Source organism: Rhipicephalus microplus, chromosome X (assembly GCF_043290135.1).
Source record: "Rhipicephalus microplus isolate Deutch F79 chromosome X, USDA_Rmic, whole genome shotgun sequence".
In the NCBI taxonomy this organism is placed as follows: domain Eukaryota; kingdom Metazoa; phylum Arthropoda; class Arachnida; order Ixodida; family Ixodidae; genus Rhipicephalus; species Rhipicephalus microplus.
Genome location: NC_134710.1, coordinates 214,491,224 through 214,513,359, shown reverse-complemented (window position 1 = coordinate 214,513,359; position 22,136 = coordinate 214,491,224). Strand labels below are relative to the sequence as shown.

The 22,136-nt window shown below is 45.3% G+C and overlaps 1 protein-coding gene across 12 annotated transcripts in view; it reads left to right on the top strand.

Moving 5' to 3' along the window:
- The window catches only part of LOC119187365 (protein fantom), an 87,010-nt gene extending 70,782 nt beyond the window's left edge, over positions 1 to 16,228 (top strand). For 11 of the 12 annotated variants that reach the window (XM_075878578.1, XM_075878583.1, XM_075878580.1 and 8 more), the window contains 5 exons: positions 4,410 to 4,602; positions 12,350 to 12,434; positions 14,608 to 14,698; positions 15,484 to 15,526; positions 15,615 to 16,228. In XM_075878578.1, coding sequence (XP_075734693.1) covers positions 4,410 to 4,602; positions 12,350 to 12,434; positions 14,608 to 14,698; positions 15,484 to 15,526; positions 15,615 to 15,730 — 528 coding nt within the window. In that variant the 3' untranslated portion in view covers positions 15,731 to 16,228. The remainder of the gene's footprint in view (positions 1 to 4,409; positions 4,603 to 12,349; positions 12,435 to 14,607; positions 14,699 to 15,483; positions 15,527 to 15,614) is intronic. The other variant, XM_075878586.1, reaches the window with a different exon arrangement.
- The last annotated feature ends 5,908 nt before the right edge of the window (positions 16,229 to 22,136 follow it).

The following is a 22,136-nucleotide window of genomic DNA, read 5'->3' as shown; positions in this document are numbered from 1 at the left end:
GTGTAGTCCGAAGCGACCATCTCTGGTTACATCTCTCCTGCCTCAGCTCAACTAACAACTGTCCTGGTCCCTCACCATTTTCCCCACGCCGGCCAAACCTACGTTACTAGAATAAACTCAGTTTGAAAGCTCCGCCAAAGAGGCGGGCCACGTGGCGGTCACGGTCACGAGAGGCGTGGCGCTGCAGTACGATCTTGCTCTAGCGATGCAGGGTGCATGTGTTGTGATCGGTGGTAACGACATGCAAGCGGCTACCGCGAATGTTGCGCTGTATTCCCACATCACTTCTCGGACTGTTTTTGGCACTGCGTAGTTTCTTGTACGAAAACGCGTTTGTCATGTATGAGGCATAGCGAGGAGGAGCAGATTTATCTACATTGTGGTATGTGGACTAGCTTTGTGCCAGGCTCCAAGAGAGGCGAACGACTCCGCTTCACGCAACTTCTTTGTTTGTTTGTTTATTAATTATTTATTATCTGTGTAAACACGGTTACAGAGTGGTTTGGGCCAACATAAAAGCTGCTATAAGCAGCTTGAGAACGTCATATATGTAGCCTCCGATCTCTTTCGCCCAGCGATGACGGGCTAGCAGATGTACGATTGTAAGCAAATTTGCTGTCTAGCCTTGCATGCTGCCTGAGAAAATTCTTACTGTAGTGCAAATAATAATAATAATAAATATTACCATTATTAATAATATTATTTCATGCAGTAGCAATTGACAGATATGGTAGAGGTGACGCTGTTAAGTATTATGAATATTGTGTGACAACAATTACACAACTGTTACAAACACAATAATTACAAAACTTGGAGCACGCTTGAGCTTCGCCTTTAAGAGTAGACCGCAATCGCGTAACCGGGCCCTGTGCGAATCACCTTCTCATTTAGTAGCCTAGCTTGGATCTTGGTGTGTGCCTAAACAACCGTGCCATGAGGGAATAAACGACTGTGCATGCAACACTGGCCGTTTAAAAATATCGTAGAATGTCTACTGCAAGTACAGTTGCGAAGTGCTCACTGCGCCATAATTGTTCCTTTTGCGAATCAGCAAAGGAGCCTTTACGCGTGCGCAAAGCGACATGCGAACATATATTTGAGCGCCCTGTAATGGCTGAGTCTTTCTAACTCTCACTCGTTGCGCATTTCACACCTGGTGCGATTCTACGCTTCTACAACTTAATATTGCGTAGATTGAAGAAATTTCTTCTACTATACTTGAACAAAAAAAGTGTAAACATAAGGCCTCGCTTTTTTGCTGGACACAATATAATGAGAACTTCTACTAAATGAAATTCATAATGTTTTTTTTTTTTTTTTTCGAATCAGTTTAGATCATCGGCATGCCTCTGTGGTATAACACATGATTGCCACCCAGAGAGCCTGGGTCGATTCTCTCTCGTATTAGTCTTTTATTATTTAATATACTGGCAGGTTTCTTGATTTTTTTTTGTCTTGAACAAGATTATGTTTTCTCGCTCACAACAGGAGACGCTGACAGCAATGCTGACTTAAACATTTCTGTGAAACAAGCTCGTCAAAGCTATCGCGTTCAAATAATGTACAATGCATAAACTATAAAAATATAAGTATGAAAGAAGAGACAGCCGTTTATCCTACAACTTAATTTGAGAGCATGATCAAAGCACACACTGAAAGGTAGTTCTAACCTCCTACAAAAATAACCCGGGAGAGTAACCAGATAAGTGAAATAATATGAGGCCATGTTAGTATAGTAGAGCCTTTAAATTAGGTGGAGTAAAATTAATCAATTGCAAGCCATCATTTAGTCTTGATTGGGGCGTAAACCAATTATTGCTGACCATGACAGACCTCCAAAGAAATTCAGCACAATTAAAAGGGTAATACCAAGCTTTGCGTCGCAAATATAGAAAGCTCACTGCCAAACGCAAAGTCTGTGTCATTCAATGTAAGAAGGACGACAACGTAATGCACTACCGTCATGTTTTGATGAACAAGAAGTTTTGATCTAACGCTAAAAGTGGGAGCTCGCACTCGGTACCCATCCGCGCTTGGTCCCAGCAATTTCGCCCCATATATCGAAGCCGAAATGTTCATAACCAACTTGCCAACTCCCTCCCCCCCCCCTAAACGCATGGTGCCCCTTGAAGTTTTAGTGCCCAGTTTGGAGGAGCTGCCAGAAATAGAACAAGACGAAAGGCACGGGACGAGCAACGCTGTCGATACTTAGAGCGACGTCCGTTCAATTGTCAACTGTCTCTCTGCTTGAAAAGCAGTGGATATTTTTTGCTTTAATATATAATTTCCTTATTAACCAATACAAAGGCATGCAAGTGGTCGTGTTTTGCCAGTCACCACGCTTTGTTACATTTCCTTTATTGCTGTTATATTACAGCAATAGATATTTTTCTCAAACGCAGCGTTCTCATTTCTGAACCTTAGAGCAGGTAACGGTGGCACATATCGGTGTCACTTTTTGGTGCATTGAAGTGCACCAGAAAGTAGCCCACCATGAGTATACTGCATCTGTGGGTACCTTCGTCAAAAATTGAATAAGTGACAACGTGCAAAGAGGGTCTCTAGCATCTCTCACAAGTAGCCTTGGAGCAGGCGTGCCCAAACCACACAAAAGTGCACTCATTCAGATGAGGTGTTTTCAAGAAGGCTGCTTAGATCATCCCTTACATGGCCTTCTTTCTATATTAAAAGCAATTGAGAAAACTGTCAAGAGGCTTTTCATGAAAACCCCCTGGTTGATGACCTCTTTTGAATTGTGCTTGAAAAGTTGGAGTGGTTGCCACTGTATCTTTTGAGTTATACCACTCATCATGAAAACAGGATCGTTATGTTTTACACTGTGATGAGAATATCCATTTTTTTTTCAAGAAAACCAATCAGGCACTTTTTGAAAAGGTGGAAAATGCTAAAAAAGAGGTGAAGTTCCTGTAGCATTTTAATCTCCGGTCTTAATTTGTAGCCCCCGTGAAGAGTTGTCTGATGAACAGTGTGAAACATGAGTACTGTTTTTTTCAAAAAGTCTTTTTTTTAAACTAGCAAAAAACATGAGTACTGTTTTTCTAGAGCATTTTTGTATTCTAGTAAATTAACTTGTTTTAGTATTTTTCATAAATTTTGGGCCATTTTTCATTTAGGCAAGATGACAGTGCTTAAAATGGTAGCGGTTGTCATAAAATTTTTATGCTAAAAATGCTCATTCACATAGAATTTCCTGTACCTGAAGGTTAAACCAAATACAAACATCACATGTGTAGGCAGGACATCGGTTCTTAGCCAACTTGCAACTTGCAATGAGCAACACATTCGGGCCAATTTATACAGGAGACCTTGTGTGTATCCACATAAGCAGTCCACTAATGCGACGCGAGAATGTCAACTGGAAGCGCATGATGAATGGTTAAGTTCGATAACATTACAACTGGGAAGCCAACGCGAAGAACAGCACAGTGAATCACTGCGGTACGCCGCCGTAGCAGACGATGCGCCGAGCGTAGCGCAAGATCAGACTGCAAGGCCGCTAGTTCTCGGGACCCCCGTTTGGCCCATCCTCCTCCCCTGGCGGAGATACGGAGCTTTGAAACTGAGTTTATTCTAGTAACGTTGGGCCAAACGTCTCACCTGTGCATGCATAGGTGGGCTTCCCCCCTTTACTTTCTACATGGTTGGAGATAGCATAGGCGGTGGTGACTCCTGCACAGCTTACTGTAGGAACATTAGTGTTGTGATGCAGTACTTTACTGCACTGCTTCTAGATGGTGGCATTGTCCATGTGTGTAGAAGTATAGCTGACGTTGATATGCATGCAAGAATGCATTCCCGATGGAGGCGGAAATGTTGTAGGCCCGTGTACTCAGATTTGGGTGCACGTTAAAGAACCCCATGTGGTCAAAATTTCGGGAGCCCTCCACTACGGCATCTCTCATAATCAAATAGTGGTTTTGGGTCGTTAAACCCCACAAATCAAATCATGCATGCAAGAAGCACGAGTGCAGTTAGCACTCATGCTAATAGTTAGCACTCTGGGTTGCTGTTACCCATTCATATTTGAATTCCTAATATTTTTATGGAGGTTGCTTCTTATCTGTGCTAAACAAAACTAGGCTTTCTAAATGGCCTGAAATCTTATTACACGTGCAGTGCAACGTAGCCAGAGTCACTTTTGTGCCACAAAACCCAACACAACCAACATCTTATTACTGTTAGTCTTTAAACTTTCCTATCTCTTTAGTGGAGAAAAAAAAGGAAGATTTGTATTTTGAAGTTTATATAACATGTAGTTTAGGTGACTAAAACATTTAGTACCAACATTGTCAACTATTCAGTTGCTGTAAATAATCTCACTTGTGATTTTGTCTAGATTTTTTCTTCATCCATAGACTGCTAATTTAATCACCTTGTCTGACCTTTAGATTTCAGATGTTGCAGTTTTCTCAGTGATTAACCTGGGATTTCTGCCTGGTGCTGCAGTATTGAAAAACAAGTCAATTGAGATGCTTTTTGTTGAGTTCCAATTTCTCGATTGCTCCCCTGAAGAACTTGAAACACCAGTTGCGTTGCCAAAGCCAAAACCTCCACAACGAATTGCCTTCAACTTCAGAAAAGGTAACAGCTAACATTTTATTGTCATAGCGCTTCGAAAAACACTGATTCGAGTCATAGCCTTAATCTTTTTCAGATAAGTAAGTTTTTTGCTATGTAGGTTTCATTGTGTTTGTAATATTGGTATACATAGAGATAAATATGCCTGATTTGTTTTAAAAGATCTTCACTTTCACTGGTGTTAACTTGCCATACTTATATTTTCTTCATTGAATTATCATAGCACTTCTGAAAACATATGAACCTCCGGTCACAATGATAGAGGCAGGCCAAGGTAACAGCCCAAGTAACCAAGAATATCCGGAAGGCATACAACAGGACGTACATTTAGAATATTCCGGACGTCCATCAGATGTCCACGGATGTACGCTGTACATACGATTGGCATACATCACATGTACAAAGGTGACGAATTTGTACGTTCCCTCGACATCCAACATGGATATTGTCGCGAGAGGAAACGATAGGCAGGAACTCGAAGTGGAGGACTGTTTACTCAGCCACAGCTGCCATTCACTTCTTCGCTCTCGTCTTCTGCCACCAACACAGCGTGGCATTACCCCCTCCCCAAAGAAAAAAAAAGAAGAAGAAGCATCGCATGAATACCACGGCTCCGAAAAACAACAAAAGGTAGCCAGAAATGTCTGTGTCCTTTGAAAAGAAAAAGGACGAGATGAAAAATAACGAAGCAAGAAAGTAATGCACAATTGTCTTGAAGGCTATTGCCATATCACAAAGTTCTTGACTTGCAGTCAACGCGAATAGTACGGCTTCATCCTGGAGACGTGAACCACATCCGAGGAGCGTTGTCTGCGAGAACGGTGTGACATGTTTGCTGGGACAACTTCGTAGTTCACTTCGCTGAGGCGATGAAGAACTCGGTAGGGTCCGAAGTACCGACATAACAATTTTTCTGAGCGTCCCCGTTGGCGTATAGGAGTCTAAATCTAGACTAGGTCACCAGGTTCGTATATTACTGCACTGTGGTGGGTGTTGTATCGGCGAGCATCTTGATTTTGCCGCGATAAAATGCGAAAGCGCGCCAGCTGCCGGGGGTCTTCGGCACGCTGAACAAATACATCTGCGTCCGGGGTAATCGTGTCCGGCAGAGTTGTTTGCAGCATGGTGTCAAGCATTGTGGTGACGTCGCGGCCGTAAACCAGACGAAAAGGAGCAAAGCCGGTGGTTTCCTGCAAAGCTGTATTGTAGGCAAATGTTATATACAGGAGGATTTCATCCCAATTCTTCTGATCCTTGGCGGCATACATCGAAAGCATATCTACAATCGTTTTGTTAAGTCCTTCGGTTAACCCGTTAGTCTGCGGGTGGTACGCAGTTGCTGTTCGGTGCGTCGTGCCGCTCAGCAACAGGATCTGTCGGAGCAACTGTGCCGTAAAAGCAGTACCACGATCTGTGATGACGACAGCGGGAGCACCGTGGCGAAGAACGATGTTCTTGATGAAAAAGTCAGCCATCTCGGAAGCAGTTGCTCACTGGGTGGCTTGTGTTTCGCAGTATCTGGTCAAGTAGTCGGTGGCAACAACAATCCAGCGGTTACCAGCCGTAGAATTCGGAAATGGGCCGAGTAAATCCGTCCCGACCTTTTCAAAAGGTGCGTGAGGGGGTCGCAAAGGCTGAAGCAGACCGTCTGGTTTCGTCGTTGGAGTTTTGCGGCGCTGACAGGCTGTGCATGTCTTGACGTACTGCCGGACGGTTTTCGTAAGTTTTCGCCTGTAGTATTTGTCTTTAATCCGCGCCAGAGTACGCGCGAAGCCAAGATGCCCTGACGATGGCTCATCGTGACAAGCACGCAAAATATCATCGCGGAGAGCAGCAGGAACGACGAGGAGGTAAACAGTTTTCGTTGAATGAAAGTTGCACTTGTAGAGGATGCCTTGGCGTAGACAGAAAGATGACAAATCATGCACGAACTGACGTGGGGGTTGTGGGCGACGTCCCTCAAGGTATTCGATCAGTGGTTGTAATTCTAAGTCTTCGCATTGCTGCTCAGCCACGTTTAATGATGCGAGAATAGCAAGGCAGCTGAAGTCTTCATCATTGTCTTCTTCAGTGACCTCGACGGGTGTGCGGGAAAGACAGTCAGCGTCGGTGTGTTTCTGACCAGACTTGTAAACCACCGTTATATCGAATTCTTGTAACCGAAGGCTCCATCTTGCGAGACGGCCCGAAGGATCTTTCAGATTTGCTAGCCAGCAGAGAGAGTGGTGGTCACTGACGATTCGGAAGGGGCATCCGTACAAGTAGGGCCTGAATTTCGTTATGGCCCATACAATCGCCAGACATTCTTTTTCAGTCGTAGAGTAGTTCTCCGCAGATGAGAACGTGCGGCTAGCGTAGGCGATGACGCGTTCCACGCTATCTTGATATTGCACGAGAATAGCTCCGAGGCCAAGGTTGCTCGCATCAGTGCGGACTTCTGTGTCTGCTTCGGTGTCGAAGTTACCTAGGATCGGTGGTGTTTGTAGGCGTTGTTTAAGATCGCGGAAAGCGCCGGATTGTTTGGGGCCCCAGATGAAGGCGACGTCATCCTTGACGAGTTGTTGTAGAGGGTCGGCGATTTTCGAAAAGTTCGGCACGAAGTGGCGGTAATAAGCACAAAGTCCCAGAAAGCGGCGCACATCATGCTTTGTTTTCGGTATCGGGAACAAAGCAACTGCCATAGCCTTGTCAGGATCGGGGCGAACTCCACTTCGAGTTCCTGCCTATCGTTTCTTCTCGCGACAGACTGGTGGACGTGCTGGGTACTGTACTGCAACGTCTTATGCCTGCTGGTCCTGAACCAGAAGCAACCATCGCCAGTGCATTAGGGTCTGCTGACATCTATTGAAGCAGCCGCCGCCTTCAAGGGCTACCATCACAGTACGGCCCCTTGGCAAGTTCCGTGAGGACAATGTTTGCCACATCCGCAACCCAAACCGAGCATGACCCACTCGCTAGCGTACCCTGTGTCATCAACACGCCTCGCACACCCAACCCATTCCATGGTGATGCCAGTGAGGATGTCGAAGACTGGCTTGACCATTTCGACCGGGTCGCTGCCATCAACGACTGGGACAATTGCCGTAAGTTGAAGAACATGTATATCTCCCTATTAGACGCGACAAGAGTGTGGTATGAGAACCACGAAACTTCATTCACAAGTTGGCAGGAATTCCATCGGCAGCTTCGCGAGGCGTTCAGTAACCCTGAACAGAAAGAGAGAGTGGAGCAGGCACAATCTTCGCGATTTCAAATGCCGAACGAGAGCGTCGCCATGTTTGTCGAAGAAATGTCGCGATTGTTTCGACGGGTTGACCCCCACATGCCAGAAGACAAGAAAGTGCACCTGCTAATGCGAGGCGTAAAGGAGCAACTTTTCGCGGGCCTTGTGCGCAACCCTCCTACGACTGTGTCCGAGTTCATACGTGAGGCCACAATTATGGAGCGCATGCTTCGGCAGCGGGTGTCGCATTATGAGCGTCAGACGGCCATGTCTGCTGCGTGCTCGCTTGTACCAGGAGGTTATAACAGGGAGGTCCTCACAGAACTCATACGGCAAGTTGTACGCGAAGAACTTCGGAAATTTCATGCAGCGCCCCCTCCCAGTAGCGCTGCTCTTACGGACGTCGTTCGTAACGAAATCAGGCAGTTCGTTCACTCCTCACCACTATCGCAAGTCGAACCTCCCACGCTTTCCTACGCGGATGCCCTACGCGCCTCTACGCCGTTGACGGCACATTTTGCTCATCAACCTACTGGGACACCCAGACGCTTTCCAAGTCCAGCCCATCGCCTGCCTTCTCAGGCCGATTTTCGTCCTGGGCCACGGAAGTACACCGTCTGGCGTGCACCCGACAATCGTCCTTTGTGCTACCATTGTGGCGAAGTTGGACGCATGTACCGCGACCGTTACTACCGACGAATAGGGCTACGCCGATTCCACCCAGATGCACGTTGTCCACGCTATGGTGAGCGCCCACAAGAAATTGCGGATTACTTGGAAGGTAGTCATCACGCTCCTGTCCCGCCGCGATGATAGTCACGGTCACCATCACCCCGTCCGTCCACATCAACGCACCGCGCTCGACCTGCCTTTGGGTCCCCTGGTGTCAGTGGTGCAAGGCCACGCCGGCGAAACTGAAAACGGCGACCTCCGGAGGTGAGGCCGCTGTCACGCGAACCGACAAATACCCTCCACCGCTGCCTTACGACGTGTCGTTAAAGCCTGTTTGTGAAACCGCCAACAGAACGTCCGCTGCCATTACCGTTTCCGTCGACTGTTATCCGGTGACTGCGCACGTCGACACGGGAGCTGATTACTCGGTGATGAGTGCTTCATTGGTCACCCGTCTACACAAGGTGCTGACAACCTGGGACGGCCCTCAACTAATCACCGCTGGAGGACACCTCGTATCCCCTATAGGAAGGTGCACCACCAGGCTTGAGATTTGTGCGTCGGCTTTTGTAGCATCATTCCTTGTACTGCCCAATTGTTCTCGGCCGGTCGTTTTGGGCATGGATTTTCTGCAAGAGTATGGAGCAATAATTAATCTGCGTGATTTTTTCAACAGTTTTGTTAACTGTGTTTCTCCAGATTCTGACATCGAGAACGAACATCGTGGCGTGGCCTTACGCGTAGTCGATGATTGCGTCACGTTGCCACCTCGCAGTAGTATCTTCGTGCTTGTTTAGTGTCCACGGGAGCAGTCGATTACGGGCATCGCCGAAAGTAACCTGACGTTATTGCTTGATCGGGAAGTGGCCATTGCTCGAAGTGTCGTTAAACTGCGAAATGGCCAGACTACGATTTTAGTTACGAACTTCGGTGGCGAACACAGGCATTTTGCGAAATGCACAACCATAGTTTACTTGGAGGCATTGGATGATTTGGATGCCTTCCCTTTGATTACGACGATCTCGACTGAGAACAGCTGCCATTCACTTTTTCGCTCTCGTCTTCTGCCACCAACACAGCGTGGCATTAAATATATATATATATATATATATATATATATATATATATATAGAGAGAGAGAGAGAGAGAGAGAGAGAGAGAGAGTACGACGCAGGTTTTTTGCACGGTATATTCTGCCTGACGTTTCGGCTGGTGGACCAGCCTTTGTCAAATTCTACCGGGGCCACCGTTACTTCCTTGCTGCAAATATATATATATATATATAGTTTGTGTGTATATAGCTAGTGCATATTCAAGAACAGCAAATGAATTCTCAAAAGAAAAAAATGGAATCTAAGTGGGCTTTCAAGAACAATCAAACCTTCATTATCAACATGTAAGCCTAAGAAGCACGTAACTCACAGTCCACAGCTGTGATTGTGAAAGTAGTCTTACAATATTTCAGTGTTCAATGCCCTTCCGCCTTCAAGTGCCATGACTTCTTAGGCGGCAGCAGTTGCTTCTTTGAGGGTTGAATAAATTACTAGCAACAAGCTCAACTCACGCGTGTTTATGGCAATGTTATTCTAGTAATTGTAATACATACATACGGACAAGCACAGGAGAAAGACTAATTGGTGTAGCACATGCTTCTAAAGAAGGTGTACAGGCACTGACCACGTGCTTGTCTTAAATCGTTTAATAGCAAGAAATATGCTAGCAAATGAAAAGCTGGAAACATGCCACGTATTAGCAGGGCTTATACAAATGATAGACAATAGTTAATGCATGCTTAGAACAGATAAATTTCCGATACGAAATGTAAAGAACAGATATGTAACACGTGGCATTGTCTGTGCCGTGTGAGTGTGCGGGGTTGCTGCCGCTTGCCTTGGTAATCTGTGCCCAAAACAGTGGTGGGCTCGTGCCGCATTCCGGTTTTTGTTCTGGAAAAGCCATCCTTCGTAACTTCACATGCTGTTGATGTCCACACGGGTGCTCTTGAAAAAAAAAAAATCTGCCTTCTTTCTGCCGCTCGGAGACCGGCTCAGCGTACCTACGTGTGATTCAACACGAACATCCTCCTTTCCTGTGCTCCTTCCCTCGGTGCGTGCCGCTGGTCAAGCAGGTTTCTGGACAATAGGCACAATGGCGCGGGTTCTTTCTTAACACATCCAGAGGGGCACGATTAGCATGACATGTACGTTCCAGGAATCTGAGCAACTGCGGTGCACCGCTTGTTGAGAAGTGCTGAGACTGGCGCATGGAAGTTTGCCTTATGATGACTGCTATGACGCACTCGATCTGCATTTTTCTTAGTTCACATGTGATAATAATAATACTAAATACATTCCTTATGACATACGATACACATATCGAATCAACCAGATGGTTTTGCCTCAGGAAGCAAAATTATCTGGCATCCTGAATTCAACGCGCGTGCCGATGTTTTAATGCATTTTATAGTAGCATTTTTATCAAATTTTACAATATTGTAACCCGGGATTTGGCAGGTCTATATATATTTCCAATACATTCTAATTTTACAATAATTGATGAGCAAATGCACATATTTCTGGCATGTGCTTATATAGACAGCCAGTCAACGTTTGAAACTTAATGTCCCGTCGGACGTCCAGAGAAGAGCCAGACGGGACACAGATTTTCACAGTACGTCCATTGGCTATCCGTGTTGGATATTCATACGGCCGGACATTTGTATTCAGAATGGACAGCCAGCGGATATCCGTGGTTACTTGGGAGAACTTTCGTTTTGATGTGCTACAATTACTCATTATTTACAACTTTGCAGCTTTTGATTTTTCAGACTCTTTTTCCTGTGTTAAATGGACATTCATATATATATTGATATTGAATATATAGATGTGTTTATTGTATTGTTCCATGAAGAAAGGAGGCACACAAGTGCAGAGTTTTTATATTCACTAGAAATATGAACGGCACTCAAGCTGCAGTAAGAATCCTCATCTTCCTCTAGTTCAAGCCTGCTTCATCATGCTTTTCAACACAACATTATGAAACAGTCGTAATATCTTAAATATTCTATGAAAAAATATAGTGCTGTGCTATGCATATGTGAACTCTCGTTCACCTCCACACATCATATATTGATGTTGCACTGCATGGCACTCCTGCCAGTGTATTTTGCCTAACTGAAATGCAATAACTTGTTTCAACGAAAATGTTCATACCGATGAAAAGGTACTGTTTCGGAAAACGGGGCATTTTATATGAAGTGTACGAAATTGAGTAAAAAAGAGTGAAGTGCATGTCTCACAATATATTAGATGGTGTGCAACATGATTTTGAGATATATTATGGAAAAATGCCTTGATAAGCTTCCCCATAGCACAACCACATAATGTGGTGGACAGTAGGAACACTCGCAGGAACCTATAACTGCCATGTATGATAGGGGAGCATGCTAACGGATGTTATGCATTACTGGAAAGAGGACCAGCACGCTGCTTCAATAATACGAAATGCTTTCCTGTCAAATATAAAGCATTTCACAAAAAGACATGAATGAAAAATTTGTGACAAGTAAATTCTTGTTCTTTCAATTCAGCTTCGGAGAAACAAAGCAGTAAAATTCTACTTTTTACGATCTGAAGAGACTGTCTAAAATGTGAGGGGCTTTTAAATAAGCTTTGGATTTATGTATTTTGTACATATTAAGTTACTGATATAGTAAACTAGTCGCAATGTCTTTAGAGTTCAGTACATGTGTGGGTCTGACTGTTTTAGTGCTTTTTTTTCCCATGTTTTTCCTGCAGTTCGATTCTGTTATATATCGTTACCAGCCCAACTTATCCCTGTCTTAATTATTTGCAGTTGTCCATCTTGATTCTAATCGGCATCAAGAGAGGAGGGAAGCCTTGGCTTCTATGATGACATCTAAAAACCCGAAGAGTGCCATGTAATTTACATTCTATTGCTTGCTATGCATGGATTAATCAGGGTTATGATGAGACAGGCTAGTTTCATTGAGAAACTTCGAGCTTTAAAAATAGTTTATTCAGTCCACTTACTTTAGACATAGTAGTTGGTAACCACTAATTTTCCCATTATTTGTTAGTTTATTCATATACTCCTACAGCTGAGAGACATTACAGATGGAATTGGTCAGCAAAAATACATGAAGAGAAGGACATGCTCTTGCAGGCATAAAAAAGAAAAGACAACTGATTAATAAAAAATGAGAAGTGGGAACAAAAGTATACTACTTCTACAATGCTAGCTAAGTGTCTTTCAGAGGACTGATGGTCCTGAATGTTTCAATTTATACAAGAAGCGCATTCTATTCAACATATTCAGTTGCAAGGACTCAATAAAAAATTTTGTTTTCCAAATTGGTGTGCTGATCTTGTTGGCATGATCTTCAAGATATCAATTGTGATGACAAAAGCAATTCATTATATACTTAGGTATGATAAATGATTTTGTGAAAGATACTGTAACAAAGTTGTTTAATGCACATGATCAACCTTGATTAGTGGAACTATTTGGCTTACAGCCATGGGGTAAATAAATCACCAAACCTGGTAATTTATTAAAGTAATTTCTGCAGAAAAAATTATGTGCTGATAGAATTGCCATTTGTTTGCCTGGCAGCAGAACTATTCATAATTGGAGTGATTACTTACATGAACACAATTGAAGGTCAATCTGTGGAATCAAAAATGCTTATCGTTTTCCAGTGGCAGAGTTTATTAGCTCATGAACACTCTTGCCAGCTACACTGTAGAGTTCCTTACACAACAGTAACTTTTCTTCCTGTGGTGCCAAGCACAGATTGTACGACTGGCTTCTGCCTCAAGGAACCCACTGGCAATCTCTTAGTTCGACATGGTAACTTCATTTTTTTGCCACGATAGCATTAAAAAGATCATTTTGCAAACATTGTGGCGTCAGCATTGGTGTTGTAAGTGAAAAACCATAATCTCTTGCATGACCGAAAAATAGAGAAATAAGTAAATAAAATAAATAAAAATTTCTGGTTCCGATTGGGGATTGAAACGAGGCCATTTGCAAGGCAAGCAGGTGTTCTGCCATACAGCCACATATGCTTGGAAATACAGTGAAAATAAGTTCCTCTGCTTGGAAATGCAGTGAAAATATTCATGCTTTACAAACACACGCGTCCAGTATACAGGCTTCACAATACAATGTGTATTAATCATAGGTCGGTAAAAATTATGGAGCTCACTCAGACTCACTCACGAAATATATTCTAAACTTGGGAATCACTCGGACTCAGACTCGGAAACATTTTACTGAGCCGGACTCGCCCTCACGAAAATTTCCTTCAACCGGACTCATTCAGAATCAAACTCACGAAAATATTACTCACCTGGACTCACGGCTCGATCCGAGTCTGAGTAAGGCCAAGTGATTCGACTCATGGGTGAGTTTGCCGACCAGCGGTAATAATGCAGCAATATTGTGCGGTACAAACATACATTGCCATCTGGCGTCAGAACATGTGATCATCATAACGACTTCGTGGTTTAAAGCCGGCCAGCTATTACAAAAGGCACCCATGTTAAGGCACATATTTTGTTGGTACCACATAGTGATAGAATGGAAAGTTTGAAAAGATTTTGCTGCATAATTCCTCATGGTTTAAAGCATGCTACCCATTACAAAGAATGCAGCCATATGCGAAAGCTTCACCGACATGAGCCACTTTCAGTTTTATCGATTGTACTGTAGTAACCCACAATTTAAAGTTATTGAGTAACATCATACAATAAAGAGTATGCAGTAAGCTGTTGAGGCAATAGGGATAGGATATCACTATCGTGTTCACCTGTTAAAGGCGAAGCTGAACGGTCCCCCAATTTTTTCGTTTAGCTAGCAGAGTGGAAGCATCAGCACTTGCCTGATTTGGTCAGGAGCTCACGGATTAACTATTAACACAAAGACGGATTCAATAAATAAATTGATAAATTAATTTACTAGCCCTAATATCAGTAATTGCGAGGGTGTAGTATAGTAGCATTGAACAATGCATGTAGGTTTGTCTCTTTGTCAAATTGTTCAATGTCTTGTACAATCAATGTTTCACATGTGTTGATAAATTTTTTCAGCATAAAATTCACAGTGGTGAGTGAACCTTTAGGCAAGAGCAAAAATGCTGAGTGCCAAGATGTCGGCTTTGCAGTAATTGACTTGAAACAGGCAAGTAAAATTCTATTCGACAAGGTCGCAAAATTACAATTTCATTTGAGCAGCTTGCTTGCTATGAGGAGAGGCCTCTAATGCTCTTTCGCTAAGATGTATTTTGTGCCTGCAGCATTGTCCTTATTATCAAAATTGTTTTGGGTCACTCAAGAGCACGTAGCTTGAAGTACGTGCAATACTTATATATGACACATATTGAAACATTTGCAGTACGTGTCACACTTATAGTCTGACCATTGTGCAAGCATAATGGTTTTTATTTACTTGCGGGTATCATGTAATATTCTTTTCGAGAGAATGTTCTAGCTGTGGGTTGCATCTTTGTTAATGCATTTTATACATCCTGATGCAAATTTTTTTTCATAAAATATAACAAAGGGCTAAATGTGGGAGACCACAAAAGGGAAATTACAAGGGCCTGTAAACTATTAGCAGTATTTTATAGGTTCTAATAAGCAGTATTTTATAGGTTCCAACACAACTTGAAGGCATCTTGTGTTGAAGCATGGTATGCTCATTGACTAACATGCGAAGACTCTTAGTTCATGCAGAGGTATGTGACATAGCCAAGCATAGTTGTGAATGACTATGAAGAAAGCATGAAAGCACTCTAAGGTTCCATGCTTTTTCTCTGGTATATGCAAGAAAAAATTGAAAAATGTGCTGGTAGCCAGGATTTGAAGTGAGGAGTTCGAGGTCACCATGATTCGATAATTGCTACGTAGTGTAAATTTCAAAAGTCTCAGTTCCATTAACAAATAAACTCAATATTTTTCTTGCAGATTTTAAAATATGGCAAAGATATTATAAAAGAAGATGTTGATGGTAAGTGTTAGTCGAGCACCTTTTGAATAATCTGTACATTACTGTCTGCAAAAGAATTGACTGGAAGCATATACTTTTTCTTTTTCAGTTCTGGACACAGGAAGCAACAAGGTCATTGGAAAATTGAACGTTTCAATTGAAATACTTGCAGCACTGAAGCGCATCCTGGCTGACAGCAAGCATACTTCTCGTGCATCTTCATAGCTTGAGTCACTGAAGGAAAAATTATTGTACTTACCATCGCGATTTATCTGAAGGATCAGATAAATTTTTGTATCTTCGTCTTTCAACCAAAACTCAGAGGCAGAGCAAGTTTGACTTGAAATAAGTGTGAAACATTAGCAATATTAATAATGCCAACATAAGGTGAAGCAGCATGAGAGAAAGATGATGCTGGAAATGTGCAGTTCACCGTATTCATGCATTTTTACCAAATCACGTGTAAATCAAAACTTGTGCCATGTGGCTTGTCTCATTTACTGCCCGAGACTCATGTTTGAATGTGTTGAAACAGTGAACTTTTGGTAGAGTTGACGTCAAGCAATCTCCACAGCACCAAATTGTTTGCAGTGAACAATTGCACTGTGCCTGAAAATGGCATGAGCACATTTTATAAAATGTGGGTGTGCTTTACATGAATGTACAAATGTACTAATGTGTATGAATGATGTGATAATAAAACCCACAATTACTTGTGTATAACCTATGTGTGCTGAGTGTATATTGTTTTAATTTTGATCCCTAATACTGCAATACATGTGACATGAGGTGACTGTAAGTTCCCAGAATAATGAACAAAATATTTTGTGCCACTGAGTTACATTTATTATTTGCACAGTTCGTAGCAGCAGTTGTTAAAATTTGATACCAGTCTTCTTCCTACTTAGTTATATTAAACAGTGCAGCTTGTCACTCATTGCAGGTAGTTATTTAGGTACGTTAACAAATTTAGATCAAAGTCCCTGCTGTTTGAAGACTGTGACGCTCACGTACATAATTTCCAGAAAGTTCAAACAACCATGCACACACAGTTCTGACATGTGGTTACCAAAGCTTAAAACACTTCTATTGCACTCTGCCACCACCCCCTCCCTCACAAATTTATAGGTAAAGTTATATTGCCTGCAGCATGTGGTAGAAAATAGCAGGCTATACATGGCGACAAGTTATCTTGACATTGTATGGAAGGCTACGAAAGCAGGGCTTTTGCACGTTTGTGTTGCTTCGCAAGTAATGCAGCTGCTTGCACCCGATTGTAGTTTTGCTCGCAACATAAATGCATTTGTAAAAACAAATGCAAGAAAGTTATGAATGGAGGAAACATTTCAATTATCCAGTGTACATTTTAGTGTCCTATTACGAGTACATTTTTCTTATAGAACCAAACAGCGCGTTTGCGGCCGCACACTGGTAGCACTGGTGCCATGTTTCCTAGGAATATGGGTGGGCTGAAAAGATGGTGCTGTGTAAGAAATAAAAAGAAAAGGAAAGCATTCTAGGTGAATAATAACTGTATTTTATCTAGAACTTCCCACAACTGTTTCAGTCTCATAATATATAAAGCAGCATTTATTCTAACAAAGGAAATGAGAAATATAAGTTCTACTTTTTCAGCGCGGCACCAGGCATGCACTTAAGGTTCTGGAGCTTCCACAGTGCTGTCAAGAAAAGTTGTCACCACGTATAGATGAGGACTGGGAATGTCACCCAGTCATGAGCAGTGCCATTTTCCATAACATGTGTAGTGGAGCATACGCACCAACACGTATGCGCCTTTGGAAGACAACGAAAAGCCCGTGCTCTGATTGCGCGAGAACCTGTGCCGCCATTGCCAGACTTGCTGTTCGCCCATTTTCCGTCGCGACTTCGTTGCCGCTCCTCTGTTCCATTAAACATCATCGCATTTGGTGGAGGCTGCTGAGATCCCAAGGCAGACCTGGAGCTCCGCTCTCGCAAGTTGGCCGAAAGACCACCGTACAACATGACTGACGCAGTCGCCAACCAGCCCATCCCAGCACAGCCAGCACCATCGGCTGCCCCGTCGACCTGCCCCGGTGCTACCTGTCAGCGGGACCCACCAATCTTCAGCGGCAGTGGTGAGCAAGACGTCGAAGACTGGCTCTCCTTATACGAACGCGTGAGTGCCAGCAACAAATGGGACAATGACTCTAAGCTTGCCTATGTTATCTTTCACTTGGCTGACGTCGCCAAGCTATGGTTCACCAACCGCGAAACCGCCATCGCCAGCTGGTCCACCTTTAAGACCCTCGTGACCGAAGCGTTCGGCCGACCAGAGGTCCGCAAGCTCCGCGCTGACCAGCGTCTGCGCCACCGAGCCCAGCAGCCTGGCGAGACCTTTACTAGCTATATTGAGGATGTGCTCGACCTCTGCAAGCGTGTTAACTCATCCATGCCTGAAGAAGAGAAAATTCGACATATTCTTAAAGGCATCTAGGATGGCGCATTCCAGATGTTGCTGGCGAAAAGCCCGACCACAATAGCAGCCCTCGTAAGCCTGTGCCAGAGCTTCGATGAATTGCGTCGTCAGCGTTCCATCGCCCGACAGAGTGTCCCATCACCAGATTCAATCTCGGCCGTCGCACTCGCAAATGGCAACGTTCACCAAGGAACTCTGTCGAACCAGATTAAAGACTTCATCAGGGAGGAAGTCGCCCGACAGCTCTCACTGCTGCCGCATAGCGACGCGCCCACGACCAGCCTCCCTTCGAATATGCAGCAGGCCATACGCACTGAAATTTGCAATGCCCTCCCTACAGTTCCGGCCTCTTACCCATGCACTTCGGTGCCATCTGATCTCTCAACTGCTGGCTACGCACCAACTGCGCCGCCTTCACCTCTAAGCTACGCAGCTGTGGTCGCGCGGCCCCCACCGCATCCAGTCGCCTTATCGGCTCCACCTCCTCCGGCCTCGCTTCCAGTTTACAGGCCCCCACCTCGCTTTTTCCGTCCATCTAATGAGTGGCGCACCCGAGACAATCGTCCCATCTGCTTCGCGTGTGGCATCGCTGGCCACATTGCACGCTTCTGCCGCCGCCGTCCCACACCTGCGCACGCATACTTCGGAGCTCCTACCTACGCACCGCAGCAGACTACCACGTCTAGATATGAACAGAGGCACTCCGACTCGGATCACCATCCATCGACTGCTCGTTTCTCATCACCTCGTCGCCGATCGCCATCGCCTATGCGTCGTCGACCACCTCCTGAGGAGGGAAACTAATCAGTGCAGTTCCGGAGGCAAGAACTGCACCTTGTGCGCAATTCCCAAGGCCTCCATTTTCGCCGCAAAATGTTGTTGATGTCGATGTTGAGGGAGTCGCCACATTAGCGTTAATTGATACCGGGGCCGCCGTTTCTGTGATGAACGCAAAATTTTGTAGGAAGCTGAAGAAAGTGACCACATCTCTCAGTGGCTTGGTGCTGTCCACGGCTAGCGCGCAACGCATTCATCCCTCGGCTGTGTGTACGGCGCGCGTCATCATCCGAGACGTTTTGTACGTCGTACAGTTTTTTGTTCTACCATCTTGCTCTCATGACCTTATCCTGGGTTGGGATTTCTTATCACGTCATGAAGCTATCATTGATTGTTCCCGTGCCGAAGTGTCCCTTGTGCCAACATGTGAATTTACACCACCCAACCACTCTCCTCTGCTCTGCAAACTCACCGCTGATGACGACATCACCTTGCCTCCTGAAGCTTCGGTCCCTATCAGCCTTTCATGTGTGGCGCAACCTGACGGCACGGTGGTGTTTACGCCATCTCCGGTTTTTACTGAACGCAAGGGCATCGTTCTCCCATTTGCTGTTCTTACAATTGCATCTGGTTTAACCGTAATGCTGGTCACCAACCACTGCAACTACCCCATTGGCTTACTTCGTGGTGAAACGTTAGGATATGTGCAACCTGTCGACCATATCGATGATATTATTCTTCCCGACGAAACGCCATGTCACATTGCTGCAATCACTCATGCGTCTGAGCCGTCAAGTTCGTCAGCCTTCGACAATGCTATTGACGCAGACCTTCCCCTCTCGCATCGCCGCCAACTTGTTGCTCTCCTTAACAAGTTTCGTTCTTCTTTCGACTTTCAAGAACCTGCTTTGGGCCGCACCACGACTATCACTCATACTATTGACACCGGCTCACATTCGCCTCTGCGACAGCGCCCTTACCGCGTTTCCGCCGAAGAGCGCCGCGTCATTACGGAGCAAGTAGATGACATGCTTAAACGTGGAGTGATACAGCCTTCTCAAAGCGCTTGGTCATCACCTGTGGTTCTGGTCAAGAAAAAAGATGGCACCGTACGATTTTGCGTGGACTATCGCCGCTTAAACAATATTACGAAAAAAGATGTCTACCCGCTACCACGAATAGACGATGCTCTTGACTGTTTACAAGGCGCCGAGTACTTTACATCTTTGGATCTGCGTTGTGGGTATTGGCAGGTGCCAATGGCTGAATGTGATCGCCCTAAAACAGCCTTTGTAACGCCGGATGGCCTATATGAGTTCAAAGTCATGCCATTTGGGCTCTGCAACGCGCCTGCCACATTTGAGCGCATGATCGACACCATCTTGCGTGCCCACAAGTGGAAAACCTGCTTATGTTACCTGGACGACATCGTAGTCTTTTCATCTGATTTCCCGACACATCTTGCTCGCCTCCACGAGATTCTGACGTGTCTAACTTCTGCAGGCCTACAACTCAACTCCAAGAAGTGCCACTTCGCAGCACGAAAACTAACCATCTTGGGACATGTCATCACAAGAGACGGTGTTCTTCCGGATCCCGATAAGCTTCGAGCTGTCGCTGACTTTCCGTTGCCCACATCACTGAAAGCCCTAAGAAGTTTCGTCGGTCTCTGCTCTTACTTTCGTCGCTTCGTGCGCAACTTCGCGTCCATCATCGCACCTCTCACGAGTCTGCTTTCCAACAGCAAAGGCATATCTGCATGGTCACCTGCATGTGACGATGCTTTTCGCCAGCTGCGCCGCCTGCTGACCTCACCACCTATTCTTCGTCACTTCGACCCTGCTGCGGCCACAGAAATTCACACCGATGCAAGTGGCATCGGTCTCGGTGCAGTTTTGGCACAACGGAAAGGCACCCAAGCTGAATACGTAGTCGTCTATGCAAGTCGCGCTCTCAAGAAGGCTGAATTGAATTACTCCGTGACAGAGAAGGAGTGTTTGGCCATAATCTGGGCGTTGACGAAGTTTCGCCCGTACCTTTACGGCCGTCCTTTCGACGTGGTCACAGACCACCACGCTCTATGTTGGCTGTCCACCTTGAAAGACCCGTCCGGACGCCTGGGGCGTTGGGCACTTCGATTGCAAGAATACGACATCCGTGTCGTATATCGTTCCGGTCGCAAACATGCGGATGCCGATGCACTTTCGCGATCGCCATTAACACCAGATGTGGCTTCCTTGTCTCCCCCTTTTACCACCTTGTCACCACTCGACACGACTGACATGCTTTCGGAGCAGCGTAAAGACCCATACCTTGCCTTGTTAGTCGACTACCTTACCGATCCGTCTGCTGTCCCTTCCACGAGAGCGCTACGCCGGCAAGCAGCCCACTTTTCCTTACGAGACAACATTCTGTACCGCCGCAACTACATGCTTGGTGGTCGGAAGTGGCTCCTTGCTGTCCCAACTCATATGCGCTCTGACATCTGCATGAATTTCCATGCAGATCCCCAAAGTGCTCACGCAGGGGTCCTGAAAACCTACGAAAGGCTGCGCCAACGCTATTACTGGCGAGGAATGTATCGCTTTGTGCAGAAATACGTTCAGTCTTGCACCACTTGCCAACAGAACAAGACACCTCCGCGGCACCTTACTGGCACGTTACAGCCGCTACCGTGCCCGGCTCGCCCATTCGACCGCGTGGGTATAGACCTATATGGCCCCCTCCCATATAGTAGCTCTGGAAACCGGTGGATTATTGTCGGAGTCGATCATCTGACACGCTACGCTGAGACTGCAGCTCTACCGGCAGCCACCGCCCACGAAGTTGCACTCTTCATTCTCCGCAGCTTCATTCTACGTCATGGTGCTCCGCGGGAATTGCTCAGTGATAGGGGTCGAGTGTTCCTGTCGGAGGTCATCCAAGCTATCCTCGCTGAATGCAACATTATCCACCGGAAATCTACCGCATACCATCCACAGACAAATGGTCTTACTGAGCGGTTCAACTGCACACTTGGCGACATGCTGAGGATGTACACCTCCTCCGACCACACTAACTGGGACGCTGTATTGCCCTTTGTTACCTTCGCTTATAACACCGCGACGCAAGCGACTACCGGTTTTTCCCCGTTCTTTCTATTGTACGGCCGCGAACCTTCCCACCCACTCGACACTATACTACCGTACCGCCCTGATGCATCTGAGTGCTCCCCGCTTTCGGAAGTCGCCAGATACGCTGAAGACTGCCGCCAGTTGTCTCGGTCTCTGACAAGTGAGGCTCAAGGTCTACAAAAGACTCGACACGACGACGCTCACCGCATAGCTCCTACATTTCGTGCTGGCTCCCTTATGTGGCTTTGGGTGCCCCCGCACGTTCCTGGCCTGTCTTCAAAAC